The following is an 18,544-nucleotide window of genomic DNA, read 5'->3' as shown; positions in this document are numbered from 1 at the left end:
TGAGAAGTCTTATGAGGTTAATTAACTTCTACATTTTCCTGCAGGAACACACATTTAACTACTTTGAAAAAAGCGTAGTTTCTTGTATATTCCTAATTTTCTATACATAGCCACTTTTAATTTCATTTCAATGTCTTAAATCAACTCCAACATGGATAAAAACAAATTGTTTCATTGAGTAAATGAGGCAATGTGCAGTTGTCCTAGATTTTGAACTGGAGACACATTCAGATCCCAGCTCCATTCTGGGTAATCTTGAGCACATTACTGAACCACTCTGAGCCCGTTTATTATAAAATGGGGCTTTTATATGCAAATTACTAGACAGTTTGCTGTGAGGGTTCAACGACATTAACACATTCTACACTTGTAGGTATTCAAAAGGTATCTTTTCCCTCCCTTCCCCTTAATAAGACAGGAGTTAGTCTCTAACCAGATCCAACTGCTCATCATCTTTAGGATGTAAAGCAGGAGTTGAAGAGTGAAATAGGAATGTGAAAAAATTATCACTTGAAAATAAGAACTAGTTATCTAAAGGATTCAGGTTGGTGATCTCTCAGGGAAGCACATGAGGGATGCTTCTTCCCACCAGATCTACCCATGGAAAAATGGTCTCCACTAGGTGAATTCTTCATCTGCACTTACAGGGGGCCATTTAAGGTTTGTCATACATTTCCTATCATCCAGCTGGTTGTGACACTATTTAAGCATGCACATTTCTGGTTAGGGAAAGCAAGCTACAGCCCCCTAAAGGTCGAATGAGTATCAGGCCATTTTTGTAATCATCCCAAATCGTTAACACAGTACTAATAAGAGAAAAAAAAGCATAATTTCATGAAAAGGCACTTTATGAAATCTCAAGACAACATGACTATGAACAGTTAAAATCTATTCATTCCTAGATTAATGTAACTAATCAAATGCTTTGGGTCTATTCAATCACCAGCACTTCACATATAGAAAATATTTAATATTAGCCTAAATGAAATGTATGTGAGAGAAAAATATGAGGAAAGGGAAAATAAATCTAACTTCTACTTTTTATTCACACCATTAGTACAATAAAAATTAATTTCAGAACAAATTCAGGAGTTTATTTGATCATTAAGGAAGCTTTAATGTCCTACCATATAATCTTGGTCAATAGAAAAGAATGAATACAAACTATCTTAAGACATTAATCAAACTTTTAATGTATCAATTTATTGCATATGTCAGTACAGAAAAATAGAAAGTGTATTTTAAAAGAAATTTATTGTAAAAACACAAATGTAAATGTTTGCTTTTGCCATGATCAGCACATAATGTACTATAACATTCAGATTTGAGTTATAAAACTTTATCACTGCTTCAAATAAAATATGGCAAATAACAAAAATATGATTTACATTATGAAATTGGATTAACTTATTTTATCCTGAACGTATTTGAAGAAGTTGAAAACAACTTGAATTTTCAGTATATGGAGTACTGACAGAAATTCTGTTATAAATGATGTTAAACAACACACACTCATCCCTGTTACATATGTATATATGACACTTTTCATAAAAAAAAAGTGTCTCTTACACACAGTCCTATTGTTAAACTACATTTTTAAGATACAAAATATAAATGGAGGTATATTTGCACCATCTGGCAAAATGTGTTGACTACTATTAGGATGAATGCATTTATTTTGTCATACAAATGAATATACTATTTCTGATTAGCTGAGATGATGTGCGCATACAGCAATATAAGTCAACAGAAGTGTTTTTTATTTTCTACTCTGATTTAAAAAATATGTCTGTGCTCTGTCATTTCCAACTTTACCTGAGTGATATGAAAATACATAAATTTAAGGATAATCCAAAAGCATTATGACTAATTCTTTTCACGTTTCTTTCTCCATAATTGCTGTCAAACATAATAAGAAAAACAGAGAGGGGAGAGGTCAGTGGAGGTTTTCAGTATATCTCAATCATAGTCTAATTTAAAAAGTGACTTCTGCAACACCCTCTTTTAAGGTTTACCTTATTTATTCCTAACCTCAAGGACAGGACTCAGTCAAAAACTACACTTTGGCTGGGATTGCATGATAGTTTATGTAAAATTGAATATGGCCTTCATTCTTTAATTCCACCAAAAAAGCCCATACCCACCTCAAACCAAATCTTATAAACAAAAGAAATGACTATGAAAGCATCAGTGGTATGAATTCTCAATAAATATTACGGTATCATTAATCTGGTGACACATTACCAAAGGTAGAATTTGGGTTATTATCAACTGTCTACAGTCATGAAAAGATAAATTTAAGCTACCCCATAACAAATTTCAGAACACCATTTTAATGAAAACACCAATTTTACAGTCAAATGTTTGCAAAAACATAGGGTAGGTGCAGTATCAGGTACTCCAGTTGCCTTCTCTGTTAGAAGCACCTTGAGTTCAAATGATCTGTTTTACATGTTATGCTTCCTTTTCACCAACCTCACCAGCTAATTATTTCCTAGATCTACATTTAAGAACGATGTCACATTTCCCTTTCCAGTTGTTTCTATCCTATTAGTATTCTTTTATCTGTTACAAATTATTTCTTCCCGTATTTTGCAATATCTTTTTTTAGGATCTTTTTTTGCCATTTTACCCCCAATAATCCCTTTTAAAATAATGGATTTTATCTTGCCATATTTAAAATCACTCTAGGGTTTCCAAATTACAGTAGCTTAATAACTTAAAAACTCATTCAGAAACTCCTACAGCTACTCTTACATCAATGAGCCAGAAATTAATAAGATGGACACACACCTATTCCCACTAAGAGATGAGTCCAAGATGAAGGTGTGACTCATGAAGAATTCACGTTTTATTAAGACCAATTGCTTTGGCCACAAAATTAGACATGTTTTAAAAAAAGTTATGCCACAGGCTTCATGGACCCCTGATAATAGGAGTTTGTCTTCTACCCCCTTCCCATCTAAGGAACCAGTCTCAAATACAGAAGGAAGCTAGGAAGGAAAGATGTGCTACAACCCTAGACACCTTTTCCTTTTGCTGCAGAAAGAAAGGCTCCTCAACCCAAAGAGGAGAATGAAGGTAGGGATGGGACACATGTACTCCACAACTTCTGAAGTCCTGGGTCAAAAAGAAGAGGGGGGGGATTGTTAATAAACCTGGAGTACTAAAAAAAAAAAAGAAAAAAAAAAAGCAGCATAAAACAAAACACTGATGAAGAAAAAGCTTTTTATACTTCATCAGCATAATATTTATAACTAAAGTTGATAAATTCCTCCATAGTGTACTAGACTAAATCATCACATGAAAACATAAGGTACTTTGTAAACTTTAAAGAATGGTACAAGTCTAAGGTGTGCCATGTAAACTCATGTCTAAATACACTACATTTTGTTGTATTAACGTTCTTGTTAATACATTACTATTTAGGATAGTCATTCTACATAGCAATGATTGACAAGATGAAAAGTAGCCTCTAATTGTAGTGAATTTATAAATACAAAATACACCTTCCATGATACGCGTTTCCAACTTTTTTTTAAAACGCATGACTTTTTTACAATTTATAGAAAACATTATCCTTTAGAAATCATACTTGCTGTAATTTATTTTTTTCTAAATACGGACATAAAGTGAATGATAAGAACGTTATTTGGCAAAAGTATTTCTAGCCCTATCTCCATGGAAAGAGTTTCAATTAAGGTCAAGATTATTGACCCATTATTTCTCTGCTCTAGCTGCTTGCACAAAGCCAATAAATATAGCTAAAATACTCAGAATATCATATGTTAAAGCTGACATAACATACAGAGCTCAATTACATCTAATTTTTGAGGACTGCCTGAAACAACTTAGCTTATATATCTTAAGGTAAATCCTGTAAGTTTTAAGGGGCTCTTTTTTAAAATAAGATTTTTCTTACCTTCTATGTCTAAATACTACTTCCCACTTACAGCCATTTAATTGTTAAATGTGGTCACAGGTTCTGTGATCAAAACCTCTAGAGTTCCTTTATCCGCACATTCTCACATGTAGAAAATAAATAAGCCTTCCTAAAGCTGTCTTTTGATGCAGTTCTTCTATTTCATAACTGAAACATCAGACCAAAGAATATAGTTTTCATTTACTTTTGTTTTTGTAACTTTTATTTTCAGAAAGTCCAATAAATGATATCCTGGCTTTAGTGGGACAGATATACCTAGATACTTGGACTTAAAAATGAAATGTGGGAATTCTTGTAAAATAGTATGTACAATAATGTAATGATAAGACTTCCTAATTCTTAAACAGATTCTAATCTTCATTATGACTGCTATTAGTGGTTCAGCTGTAGACTTACAAAATCGACAGAAGCTAAAATTCTCTTTGCCACCAAAATTACAAATGTTAAAAAGTTCAAATATGCACATCAAAGCTGCAGTAAAATTCTCAATTTCTATTTTTACATGCCATGATCCAGACTGTACCTAACAAAACACGGTACGTTTATATTGGAAAATGGGGTCCCATTTATTTGTAAGAAAAAGCTGGATCTCAGCATTCACCAGAGCAAAATTCAATGGCAACCTGCACATAGGCCTCAATTTCATTTCTTGCTAAAAACAAAATAGAGTTTACATAAAAATAGATATAACCCAGGTTACCATATACATTGGTATATGACCAGTATTTACATTAAAAACATTGCATTGCATAAGTCAAGGAATAAAATACCATCATGCATTTCATTTTTAAGGTGAAAAATGCTATTACAGAACTAAGTTTGCTTACCATGATTGTCCCAATATTTACTAAAGGAATAATACCCAAAGGTTTCTTGTTTACATGTCTCCTTCCACACTTAGTCATTAATCTAAGTGTCACGTAGATTATACAACTTCAGCAACAAGAAACTTTTGAATATGCTATTATGATAGCATAATAAACTAAAGATATGGATACATAACCATATTGAAAGGTTCAATGAAAATGTATGAAATCCCAATAATTAATAGTTCTTCAAATGTAAAAAACTATTTGGATCATTTTAAAGGAGCACTGAAGTCCTTTCAAAGTTTAATGTCACTCTTCAGACAAGTACAGATATAACACACTTCTAGAAAGGAACATTCTTTATCATTCTGCAGAAATTAAAATACAGTGCATTAATCAAAAAGAAAAACATTATATAATTGTTACATTAGATGAAGTTTTTGCCATTTCTTCAGGAGAATGACTCTTTATTACTTCTTTGATGAACTGTTCAAGGGCAGTGAAGTAACCCTGGCATTGCCATGTATCATTATGAGTTCCATCAGGAAAAATGGCTAATCTCTTAGTCCGAGATGGGGAAAGTTCATAAAGTTGCTTCATCATTACTGGTGGGATTAATTGGTCAGAGAGTCCAGAGATGAAAAGAGAAGGCATTCTGCACTGAGAGATTTTTCTGTAGGACAAAAATTTATTTTTGTAGCACCATAAAGGAAGGTAACGCATTGGAAAGAATGAAAATAAAGTGCTGGCCATATGCGGTATGCTTAAAAATGTGTTCTCCACCATAATGGCTGAAATCCTATGTGAATTTTCAGAAGCCAAATGAATAGCTACTGCCCCTCCCAAGGAACGGCCAAAAAGAAAAATTTTTGTTTTGTCAAGGTCAGGTCTGGTCATCACGTAGTCTAGCACAGCCTCAGAATCTAGGTAGAGTCCTTCTTCACTTGCTTCTCCTTCACTTTTTCCATATCCTCGATAATCAACAAGCAAAAGATTAACTTTGAGGTTAACCAACATAAGCAATGCATTCGGTAACCTGTGACCTATGTTGCCTGCATTCCCATGAAAATAAATTATAGTTGGGGAATAGGGTGAATTGTCTCCAGTGTATCTTATCAAAATAAGATTTAGACGCACTCCATCTTTGGTTCTGATGAAAATGTTTTCATGTGGAATACCAGTTGGCATGGGAACATAAAGGCGTGAAGAAGATGGCTGCTCTGGGAAATAAAGCAATACATCCTGGAATTTATAGAGAATACCTGCTATTGATATGAATATTAACAAAAGTAAGATAATGCCTCCATACAGATGGAAAGTCACTATTAAAGGTAAAAGAGAAATACGGCAGAGAGCCCAAGACCATGAAGCCAAAGCTATTAGCCATCTTTCAACAAAGTTCCACAGCATCCAGGACTTTTCCATTGTGGCTCTCCGTAAGTGTCCTAAAGAGAGACAGAGATAGGGAGAATCAGTAATTCAACATATATCTATTATTTTAAAAGTTAGATCAATGACGTAATAAATCATGGTACTAGGTGAATCCTTGGAAACCTACATCAATCCATCCACAAAATCGATTGTTCTAATTTTCCTCATCCCTTCAGTTCTCAAGGTCTCCTTTCTCCCTCCACCGCTGTATATATGAAACACAAATATTCATCAAACTGTATTATTTTCTAAAAAAATGCAGGTACTTTCATTCATGTATTCTCCTTGATTTGACATTGTGTGTGAGTGTGTGTGTGTGTGTGTGTGTGTGTGCGCGTATGCCACATCTTCTTTATCCATTCATCTGTTGATGTATATTTAGGTTGCTTCCACATCTTGGATATTGTAAATAGTGCTGCTATGAACACTGGGGTGCATCCATCTTTTTGAATTACAGTTTTTGTCTTTTCTGGATATATGCCCAGGAATGAGACTGCTCGATCATAGAGTAATTCTATATTTAGTTTTTAAGGAACCTCCATCCTGTTCTCCATAACGGCTGTACCAATTTACATTCTCACCAACAGTTTAGGAGAGCTTCCTTTTCTCCACAACCTCTTCAGTATTTATTATTTGTAGACTTTTTGATGATGGCCATTTTGATTGATCAGTGTGAGATGGTATCTCATTGTAGTTTTGATTTGCATTTCTCTAATAATTAGTGATGCTGAGCATCTTTTCATGTGCCACTGGCCACCTGTATGTCTTCTTTGGAGAAATGTCTATTTAGGTCTTCTGCCAAGTTTTGGATTGGGTTGTGGGTTTTTTTGTTTTTGTTTTTGTTTTGATATTGAGCTGTATAAACTGTTTGTATATTTTGGAAATTAAGCCCTTGTTGGTGTCATGGTTTGCAAATATTTTCTCCCAGTCCATAGGCTGTCTTTTCGTTTTGTTTATGATTTACTTTGTTGTGTAAAAGCTTTTAAGTTTAATTAAGTCCCATTTGTCTATTTTTGCTTTTGTTCCCATTTCTCTAGGAGATGGACCCAAAAAAATATTGTTGCAATTTATGTCAAAGAGTGTTCTGCCTAGCTATTTTAGTCTTCCTAATGGAACTGTAAATGGGATCATTTTAATTTCTCTGACAGTTCATTATTAGCATATAGAAACATGACAGACTTTTATATATTGATTTTGTATCCTACAACTTTACTGAGCTAGGTAGGTTGAGGGCAAATTTTATTAAAGAGGTAGTTAAGAGATTCTAACCTATCAAGACCAATCCAACAGAATTGTCAATTTTTTTTTTCACATTATAAAAAAAAATTACAATTAAACTAAAATAAAAAATATTTTATATTTCCCTTCTGTTTGGAGGTTCTCACAGCTAAATTTAAAAAATAATTTAAATGGAACACTAGTTTCTAATATTGTATTATTTTTAAGAAAAAAGTCTAATAATTTGTCTTTCATATATGATTAAAAAGAAACTTTAGATTGTTAATACTGTGAAATATGCTCAATCTTTTATAGAGCCCTCACTGCAGTTTCATACCAGTGGGTCAACAAAGATTGCTACAGTATACTGATAAGGCCATAAACACTTGGGGGATAAGTGTGAAACAAAGACACAAATTCTATTTCAGAACCAGAGATAAATGAAGAAAATGACTTACTGGAGAAAAATCTTTTTAAAGTTTGCTAAAAAATATAACTGATGTAAAGAAAATACAAAAGAAAAGCTTTCAGAAGTCATTGTTTTTGTTATCAAATAAAGTTTATGTGTGTCGTCTTAAAAAGGCACAAGAGGTGAGACGTTACAATTTTTCCTATGTAGTACTCATTTACTTATATATTTACCATTTTAAAAAATTACATTCTCTTTTACTAACAAAACTACCATAAAGAAGTTATTCTTAAATTTAATAAATAATTGTTAATGACTTATCTTTAAAATTTTACTGTATGCCATAAGCTAATAAATGTGGCATTTTAGTTCATCAAATTAGATTTAAACACTGAAAACCAAGTTAAATTATACTGGCTACAAAGATGAGTTAGACGATTTAACAGATTCGATTTTTCACTATAATCTCACCAAAAATATTTTACTATTCCGCTAAACATGGACTTTAAAATCTGAAATTGTGTTCAAATAACTCCCTTTGAACATATTTTTTTGAAGTTTCTCTAAAATCAACACTGCCACCCAGTTGCAGCAAGTTTTATTACAATAAGCACTACGTTAAGCCAGAGAAGAGCAGGTAGGTGAGGTAAAACAAAAATCCAAGCTTAACAACTACAGAAGCAATATCTGAGCATTAGATGTCAGACCTGGATAAGAACCAGAATGAAAGAGGGTACACTACAGCAGCCAAATAAGCCAATTACACTGAATAGTGAATAACTGTTCCAGGTCAATAATCAATGCTGTTTACAATCTCTGACCACTATTCATCAACAGCTTAAATTATACAGGGCTACTCTATAATCCTTCACTGTACTGGATAAGTCTGAACAACACATCTGAGCGCTTAAATTTTCATCTAATGCTTAATTTTATTTCTTTAAGCGAACGATTTTCATTCATACCCAGAAACTGTATTAGGAAATTCTGAAAACAGACTGGCATTTACTTTATACATCAAAATAAAATAATTGTTGTATAATGATTAGGATTAACAAGGTTTGGGATATAACATCCAAAATTAAGGCACTGTATCATTTGGAAAATAAGATACCATTTAAGATACTTCTTTAGGGAAAAAATGTGCTTTTTTTCATAGTCAAGCCAATCGTTTATGACAGAAGTATCAGAGAGATGAGTAACTCAAATATCACTTATTTGGTGATATAGTAGAAAAAAAAACACACTAAAATTCCATCACCCTTAAAGTCTGCTCTACCATATAGTTGTTAAATAATGTTGGGTTTATCAGTTATTTCCAGTTTGAATTTCCTTTTCAGTAGAATGAGAATTCTAAAAATGCCTATTTATAAAGCCGGTCAGCATTATCAAATAAAATTAATAAAAAGGCATTTACAAATGCTACAGATATATTAACTTAATTTGCTTTTGTGACTAGTATTTCTGGCTGTACTACTACATTCCTAACCATGTTCTGCTTGAATTAACATCAAAATGAGAACTTACCAAGCACCTATAAGAAAAAAAAATTTAGGAATTTGATAAGGGCATGGCAAAGCACTCCCACAACCTGGATAATCAGGAGTGAATTGACTCAAGTTTTCACATCAAAGTTATAAAAAAACTAATACAACACTAAATAAAACATAAACCTAATACATGGACAGGGCACATTTTGAAATTCAAACCACCTATACAGATTAAACTGTATAAAGTTTACGATTTTCAAACTTTGAAAAAATATCTTTTTTAAAAAAGTAGCCTCTTTTCTTTTTTTCTTTTTTTTTCTTCTTCTTTTTTTTTTTTTTTTTTTTGCTGCCTCCAAAACAAGACTTTACTCACAGAAAAGGCTCAGTAAACAGCTATCATCTTCATTACCATGACTGTCATCATTACCATCATCTTTGTTTTTACATCATCTTATTTCATTCTGTCCTTCTTGGGAACTGCAACTAGATGTTTAAAGATAAATTTGCTTTTTTAAACACACAGTTACTTGCATATATTTATAATCATTCATAGGAAATTATGGCAAAATATCTATTTTTTAAAGGTCTTTCTATAATGTATACAGTAAATCTAACCTGATATAATGAGAAATGCCAGCATCACATGACAGTCAAATCTTTTGTTGAGAAATTTCCTGAAAACAAGTTTCTGAGCTCCTCCCCAGAAATCACAAGCTCTGTACAGAGATCAGCCTTTTGGTCTCTCGCACTGGGCTCTCCCTTCTCTTTCTTCCAGAGGATGGGAACAGGATAGGATCCATGATCAGTGAGAGCTTCTGAAATAAGTTCTGCTCAAGCATCTCACTGTTGATCCAACCAGCTCTCCCATTTGTAACTACAGAAATATTTAAGGGCATTTTAACCCCAGAATAGGGAATTGTTGATGCGCTTAGCTCTCAATAGCCAGAGACCTGCTCACTGGCTGAGATGACATATTTCGAAGTGAAGTGAGGCTGGGACAGATGTGTGGTCTCCCTGTGATCACCGTTAGTGAATAACAGCAGCCGTCTTCCTGGGCTCCTCTGTCAGGAACCACAGTCCCCAGCATGCCTCATGCTCTGGTGGCTGTAACATCTCTGAGGGCTGTAACAATGTCTGAGAAATTTTCATTAATTTTCAGCTGACTCATTTTTCCAATTTAAGTCATTTAATCCTCACAACTTAAGGAAGCATGTAATGTTATTTCCCTTTTACAGATGAAAAAAAAAAAACAGGTAGAGAGGTGAAGCAACTTGCTAACATTTACAAGGCTGATTAATGCTAGAGACAAGACGAGAAATCAAGCCTTTTTGACCAAAAGCTCTTAATCTCTGATTTCAAAGCATCTAACTATTTCTGAGTCTCTTAGAATCTCATTATGTTCATGGTATAGATGCTTCTTAAATCACTGGTAATTTCCTGTAACAGCTGCTTCGTCTTCAGAATCTTTTCAACATACACTATTGAATTTAAATTTGTAAGGCCAGGAACTGTGTTTTTCTTTTTCACTACTGTATCCCTATGGGTAGTACACCACTTTACATATATTCAAAACTAAAATGTTTTTTAAATGAACAATCCATTAATGTATCTGAATTATTAGATTTCTAAGAAAACACAACTGCATTCTGAGCGTCAGACATATATATTTAAGACTGGACATCAGAAAAATGGCATATTTGAGTCCATTATTGGTTAGGAACAATAGGGATTAACCTTGCAGCTTTCCACAAAGCATTCCTGAAAAGCTGCCTTAATTAAATGACTTTGTGATAAACAAAGGTAATCTTGCAATGGATTGTTAAACTGTGGAAGTCAATAAAAGTCAATTCATTTTGAGGAATATCAAATGGATGTCAATTTTTAAGGACAGGTTAATAAAAACTGTTCTAGAGTGTGTGTCTCTTCTCTGTAATACATTACAGCATATTGGTGGTTTAGAAAGAGACCTCCACGCACGAACTACCTTCTTTTTCCTATAACCCAATTAGCCAATAATTTCTGCTCCTCCTTCTGTATCACACCTCCATGCTCTTAATGGAAATGGATCTATCAAACAACATAGGAAGGATTTTTTTTTGATAAATTTGCTGAAACTATCAACAAAGTACAATTACTAGAGCCATCTGCTGAGATGTAAAAACAACTTCACATAAACCCAGATGCTATGATGATCAATAAAAATGAACACTGCCTCCGGTACAGTCCAGTGCACAGATCCTCGAGCTAACAGTAAGTTTTCCACTTATTTTGCCAAAAAATTAGTTTGAATAAAGGGTTAACAAAACCTTTTCTCGGACTTCCCTGGTGGCGCAGTGGTTAAGAATCCGCTTGCCAATGCAGGGCACACGGGTTCGATCTCTGGTCTGGGAAGATCCCACATGCCGCGGAGCAACTAAGCCCATGCGCTGCAACTACTGAGCCTGAGGTCTAGAGTCCGCAAGCCACAACTACTGAGCCCATGCGCCACAACTACTGAAGCCCGCACGCCTAGAGCCCGTGCTCCGCAACAAGGGAAGCCACCGCAATGAGAAGCCCGCTCACTGCAATGAAGAGTAGCCCCGGCTCGCCGCAACTAGAGAAAGTCCGTGCGTAGCAACGAAGACCCAACGCAGCCAAAAATAAATAAATAAAATTTAAAAAATAGAAAAACAAAAACCTTTTCTCCTCCATGAAAAAAAAGTGACCTCTGGTTAACCTTCTAGCAATGTTACCCTGGAAACCTAATAAAGGTGGGATATCAGCTTTGTCTCTAAGCAGTACTTTGTGTGGTGAACTTGACCCCTATTAGTGAGCTAAATCTGGACTAGAGGACAGTGAGCAGCTCTGCACATGCCCAGTGGGAATATAAAGAGGGGACGCTCTGGTGTGTCCTCTGCTGAGTCCTGGTCGCTATGCCCTTGCACTGCAACAAAAGATACTGTTTCCTGTGGAGCATGAAGCAGCTAGCTCATGGTGGCACCTGCTCCCACCCAAGTGCCATCTTTCCACTAACCTGAGCTATTACTTGGAACAATATACCTGATGCTGCCAGGCCAGGTTTTCTATCCGCATCTTTCAACACAGTAGAGGGAGGCTGGGGCCAGGTATGGTCTTTTGAGAATGAAAATGTCCAGCTGAATCCAAGACCATTGCTGCTGGTCATGCAGAATAAGCAAGGCAATGAGTTACCCCTTAAAAAGTACATCCTATGAGGAAAATTTATGAAATGTGTTGCCAGAAGAGATGGGTTATTTGCCAGGTTCTTTTGCATGCTGCAATGCACTTGCTGATAACATCTTAGCATCATAAACAATCAAGAGAAATGTGAATTTAATATACTCCAAGTGAAATCAATGTTTATACTAATTAAGAAGGCTGCTTAGAGGGAAAGAACATCAGATCTGTAGAGCACAGACGCTCAGTCAACCAATGCCCTTCATCCGCCATTCTTCTTCTACACTACTACTCTGTTTTTAATCTTATGCCTACATCTTAAATAAGTACCTCACTTATTCCCATTTCTCAATTCTGCCTCTGCCAAGTTATCACACCAGCTCGCACATATCAAATGTCTCTAAAGCCCATCTACCTATGGCTTCGACCACCCCAGTAACCGTTAACCACTCGCTAGTAGAGGATCTGAGGCGTGAGCTCTTGTGATGATCTCTCATAAAAAGCAAACCTCACTTACTAATAAATCCAGTGGACTTTTCTCAATCCACACTGCAACACCGTACCCCTAAGTAGCACCAAACCTGGAATCTTCCTCAGCTTCCAGTACAATCAAATCCCTGTGTTTCTCACTCTGACCCACCCCTAAATGTAGGCATTTTCCAAGGCCCTGTATATTGACCTTTCTTTCCCTCAGGTATTTCATTCTTTCTCATGGCTCCAACCATCATAGTTGTTTATGAATTATTCCCATTCTCCATGTCTACTCCATCTATAATCTCAATTTATCTGTTCCTTGAGTACCTGATGCTTCGTTAACAACACAGACTTATCCAAAACTAAACAAATCCTCCTCATCTAATGTTTTACATGCCTTATGTTAATTATGAACAAAAAAAGCATGATGTGTAAACAAATATATATTTTAAAAACAATTGCTTCTAGGGCTACATATAAAATAACATGCAAAGTAAATTTAACTATGTTACAATATCAGTAATAGGTACATTATTATAACATGCACAGGTCTTATATCTGAATGAAAAAAATCAACCTTAAAAACAATTTTTGTGCTTTTTATTTAGATGAAGTGGTTAGAGGTGCCATCTGATATTAGTGAGCACTTCTCAAGAAATAATCTATTAAAAACATGACTAGGGGCTTCCCTGGTGGCGCAGTGGGAGTCCGCCTGCTGATGCAGGGGACACGGGTTCGTGCCCCGGTCCGGGAAGATCCCACATGCCACGGAGCGGCTGGGCCCATGAGCCATGGCCACTGAGCCTGCGTGTCCGGAGCCTGTGCAAAAAACATGACTAATTTTTATTATAATATATAGACAAAGTAAAACTAATTATGATTGTTTTCTTTTTAAAAGAATGGTTTTGAAATATTAGTAATATCTTTTTATATTCTATAAGCACTTTGATCAAATGAATGAAAAGTAGAAATATGATGATGATTATCTTGAGAATTTTATAGTCATTAACTTGTTTTGCTCACCTTTATTGCTCCATATGCTTCCTATCTTTAAATATCAGCCCATATAAGTATATACTAACCCATTTAAGGCTAAAAATATAAACAATTTATAGCTGTGAAGCTGTCAGAACCACCATGCTGGTTACAGCATGAGCTGAGTGACCAGTCAACTGAGTGAGTGATGAACAAGTGCATCTGACCTCCTTAATCACCTTATGTGCTCCCTCATATATGTACTTGGAGGATCGCAAATGGTTCCATCTCTAAGGAAAAATATTTAAATAACTGTTCAATAAACCGAGGCTTAAAAAAAAGAGAGAGATCAATACCAAACGTATGCCCACCTTCAATCATATGAGTCCTCAGAACACAACTACATGTCCCCCAAGGGAGTTCTCAAACCCAGCCCAGACCACAAAATGGTCCCAGGGTTGGTTTCTCAGCCTCATCAGATTCCAATGCATCCTATCATAGTATTTAAAGATTAAAGACAATGCCACCAATACTTGCAGAGATTTGCTATCTGAATCATTGTGCTCAGACACTGTAGACTATTTAAAATTTATAAATATGCAGTCTTATTCTTAAGTAGCTCATGATCTACTCAGTAGCCCTCGATCTACTCAGGAATCATGGGCATATGTAACTGTATATGTCTAACATAAATTTAATTATAGAGGGGCCAAGGAAAATTAGAGAAAGATCACACTGTCCTTACATAGAGCAAAAGAAAAAGAAAACCTTAACTATGTGACCTTCACAACCTAATTTTAGTAATCCCTGGATTTCATTATGCTTGAAAACTTAAAGAAACCATGGGGAAATTTTTGCCAATTTTTTAAAAACAGGACAAAGTACAACTCTAGCATTAATAATTTCACTTACTTTCCATCAAACAGCTGTCTATGCCACTTATTTTTATTCATTTAGCAGTATTTTATCCAAAAATTTAAAATAAATAAAGATTAACAACTTAGATATATGAAGAACTAAAACTCAAACTATGGGAATGGATACATTTAATTATGACTGCCCCAATAATACTAGCAGAGTAAACTGAACAAATATGTTACTCTTTCAATCGCAGATAAAATTATACTTTAATGAAGGCTAGAACTGTCTCGCAAAAAAAAAGTAAATGCTAATTATTCTCATTATTTTTTAAATGCAGAAGTTTATATTGTATTGCACAGTATATATTCATTTACTGATTCTGCCAACAGTAAAAGGTCTTTGAAAACTATAAAAGATGTTTTACCTATACATGAATTAAATATGACTTCCCCCAAAACAATCTGACTAAAGAGTGACCAATTATAAATACAATTTTAAAAAGTCATAAATGTACTATTATTTTAAAGGCCTTTATATCCATCTCTATCGATAATTTTAGGAACATCTTGTTTAAAAATAAAAACTGCTCGTACATTACAGAAACATACCGACAACTGACAAAACCATGTGTAGGTTCAAGGGAAGACTAAAAAGTGGAAAGCAAATTCATGTGTCACACCTAACGTCTACATCACAGGGGGAGAATGGTATCCTCTGGGGGAAGTCACAGCTTCCAATCACATTTCAAGTAACAGAGAAAGCAGATTCAGCCCTCCTGCATCAATGGATCTCCTTTTCTGCTAAGCACTGGAAAGTTAAGAAACCATGCCAGCTGCACAGCTGAAATGAAAACACAAACAGCCACTATCAGTGTGCTGGAGACACCACAGGATGAATTATCTATTTCCCTAACGGTTACCCACGTGTCATCAATAATGAAAAAGTGTGTATTAATAGTCCTACGGGACAAATCAACAGTAACTGCCTATGGAGATGCTGGATTTAAACTGGGATTTCAATTGGCTTGAGCAGACATCTGGAACATTATACCAGGCATCAACTTAGTAGCATTTTTGTGCTTTCCCTTTCGCTTGAAGCACAGAAGACTTCGCAAATGTAGTCCACTCTGAGAGAACAAAGATAACAGATTCTTGTCACTGTGGAAGTCAGTCACAATTTATTCCGAGATTATAAATATCAAAGAAAGAAAAGGGTTAAAAAAATAGATCCACAAGGCTAAAAATGCAAACAGTGATGTCAGAATAAAAACTGATAATGAAATTCAGGAGGTTTCCAACTTACGACGGGATAGTGTTCTAAATACTATTAACTAAATGGGTGAAACTTAGAATTTATTTTCTTATAAAATCAGTGTTACGGAAGAAGTAAGATTCTCAGGCTAGCTCATAAATGCACACAATTCACACCCTGGATATACTACAGCTTTGCAATTCCAGTACAATATACTGCTGTAGGAGTTGAGACTTATATGAAACAGCAAAATAAAATGTAGTAATTTATTATGCAGTCTATCATTTGAGGGGGAAAAAATCTTAATTAGAAAAACTAGAACCCCCCTTTTTTTTAGGTCTATTCTAAAGGGCCTCAAACATTCCTGAGGTGACTAACCAATAATTAGAAAGATTTTAGAATCTCTGAGTAACAACCGAGTTCTAAATTAAAGAAAAACAGAGAAACAGAGGTAGATTTTCCTGAGGTAAGCGACCAGAGAGAAGAGATCACAGAAAAAGGTTAGGTTGGATTGTTTCCTGTACCCACTTCTAAAGTCACAATGTTGACCCAGGACAACTTGGTTAGTAAATGCTCTAGTTCAGGCCTGAGGTGTGGCTGAGAAGCCAGGAGGCTTGCCAAGGTCCGTATGTACAGATGCTCATAAGCTGGCTCACTTTCATCATTCCAAAGGACCTATCTATCAATGGCAAGCAGCGTCGTGCTGTGGGAAGGAGGGTGTTTTCAGGCTCCGTACATTGACAGCTGGGCGGCTTTTGCCAACTCACTTAAGCCTTCTAAATATATGTCTCCTGGTGTGTAAAAAGGGGGTCAAACACATAATTGAAACACGGCTGCGATCAACTGTAACACAGTGTGTTAATACATGCAGCTACTTGTACGAGACAAAAGTTAAAGCATTTTATTATCTACTAGAGCAGAGTAAGTACAACTAGAAGGTCTGCTAGACCTGGGTGAAATAATGGTAGGACTCACTGGAGATTACCTGAGTAGGGGCACACAGGAAGGAATTAGGGCGCTGCCTTATTTTTTCCTGTCAAAACCCAGCTCAGGTAGCATCTCCTTCAGAAAGCCTTCCCTGGTCCTCTATTCCCTACTGCCAACCATTCCACATCCTGCAGTTTGTACAAATTCATGTAGTAGCACTCACTACCGTAGTGTAATTCATCTGCTTTACAGAGACTGTGAGTTCCTTGATGACAGTGACATCATCTTATGCAAATCCGTAATTTCAGTCGACAGAGCAATGCCTGGCACACAGAAGTCTCTATTAACAACTACTGAATTGAGCAGTCTAGGACGTAAGCAGGACAATTACGACATACCACTAGATGGTCAACCACGAGTTCTTAGCTCGTGGAATAAAACTTAACCTCTCAGCAAAAGATACGAGATCAACCCACGCTTGCACACAAGTTCTTAACGCGTGCCGAAAGATACCAGGAGAGGATCCATGAAAAACCAAGCATCAAAACTTAAAGCCCACATCTTCTTGTCCCTTTCTATGCAGTAACTGTAACATGGTGAACCTAAGTCAAAGAGCTATCGAATAAAAGACTTTGTTTGGGGTTCTGATACCTTGGGCAATAACTCTCGTAATGCATTTTGCAGAAAACACATGTTGACAAGACTCTACAGCAAAACTGACTTAATTCTATGGGGTGCTCCCGCCCCGTTTCATAAACACCCCGAAGTTCCTGCCATGGAATTCGCAGGTCTAAACCTGTTCTTGACGTGAGTGGATCAGGACTACTCCATGCCTCACACCTGGCAGCTGGGATTTTCGCTGCACTTTTCCTGTGTGCGGGGGAGGGTTGGGCTGGGGAATGGATGGTGTCCACGCGCCTGTTTGTACACGTTACTGGAAACACCACTGACAGCAGATTCTAAGTCACCTTCTAGGACAGCGTCCCGGTGCCGCACCGGAGGGCGGTCGGGAATCGGCGCGCCTCGGTTCCCACAGCGGCGTCTGTTTGGGCTTCTCCCCCCTCGGCCGGCGAGGCTGTGGAGCGGACTCCGTCCGGTCCCGCACGGCCCTGGGCGCGCAGCCCCGCGCTCCCGGGAGGACCCCGCCGGCCGCCCCCCGCGGCCCCGGGACACGGCGGCCCCGCGGCTCGGCGGCCCGCACCGCACTTACTTAGACCTGCTCGCAGGCTGCGCAGTCGGCCGCGGACTCGGAACCCGGCGCCGCGCAGAAGCGTCCCCCCGCGCCGCTTCCGTCGCTCCTCATCGTCCTCCTCCAGGCGAGGGGCCGCCGCCGTCGCCACGGTGTAGCCCGGAGCTCCTGCGGCGCCGCTCTCGGTTCCTCCACTTCCGGCCCACGCTCTGTGTAGCCGGCAAATACTCCCGCCGGCTCCCAGATCACCTGCTCTCGCCTTCCTCCCGGGAGTGGGAAGCCGGCCCGCCCTCCCGGGCATGCGCAGAGACCGTGGCCGGAGCAGTTTCCCCACCCACGACGGCGGCCCGGACGGACAAGATTCCGCGGGAACGGGCCGCCGGCACGCGCATT

General features: G+C 37.0%; 1 protein-coding gene across 1 annotated transcript; it reads right to left on the bottom strand.

The window, feature by feature from the left end:
- Positions 1 to 3,469: 3,469 nt before the first annotated feature.
- ABHD13 (abhydrolase domain containing 13) lies at positions 3,470 to 18,525 on the bottom strand. The gene is made up of 2 exons (XM_081215051.1): positions 18,173 to 18,525; positions 3,470 to 6,197 (listed from the first exon to the last, which is right to left on the bottom strand). The coding sequence occupies exons 1-2, from the start codon at positions 18,450 to 18,452 to the stop codon at positions 5,164 to 5,166; spliced, it is 1,314 nt and encodes a 437-aa protein (XP_081071177.1). The 5' UTR covers positions 18,453 to 18,525; the 3' UTR covers positions 3,470 to 5,163.
- Between the last annotated feature and the right edge of the window lie 19 nt (positions 18,526 to 18,544).

The sequence above is a fragment of the Mesoplodon bidens genome (assembly GCF_964165515.1).
Source record: "Mesoplodon bidens genome assembly, chromosome: 17".
NCBI classification, from domain to species: Eukaryota; Metazoa; Chordata; class Mammalia; order Artiodactyla; family Ziphiidae; genus Mesoplodon; species Mesoplodon bidens.
Note: the sequence above shows the minus strand (reverse complement) of the source record. Positions and strands in the feature narration are given on the sequence as shown.

What these genes read in the sequence shown, in the direction of transcription:
- ABHD13 (XM_081215051.1), bottom strand. Translation starts at nt 18,452, where the DNA reads ATGCCCGGGAGGGCGGGCCGGCTTCCCACTCCCGGGAGGAAGGCGAGA. An exon ending in CAGCCTGCGAGCAGGTCTAA is followed by an intron (nt 6,198 to 18,172) that starts GTAAGTGCGGTG and finishes GTCTCTCTTTAG; the next exon opens with GACACTTACGGAGAGCCACA.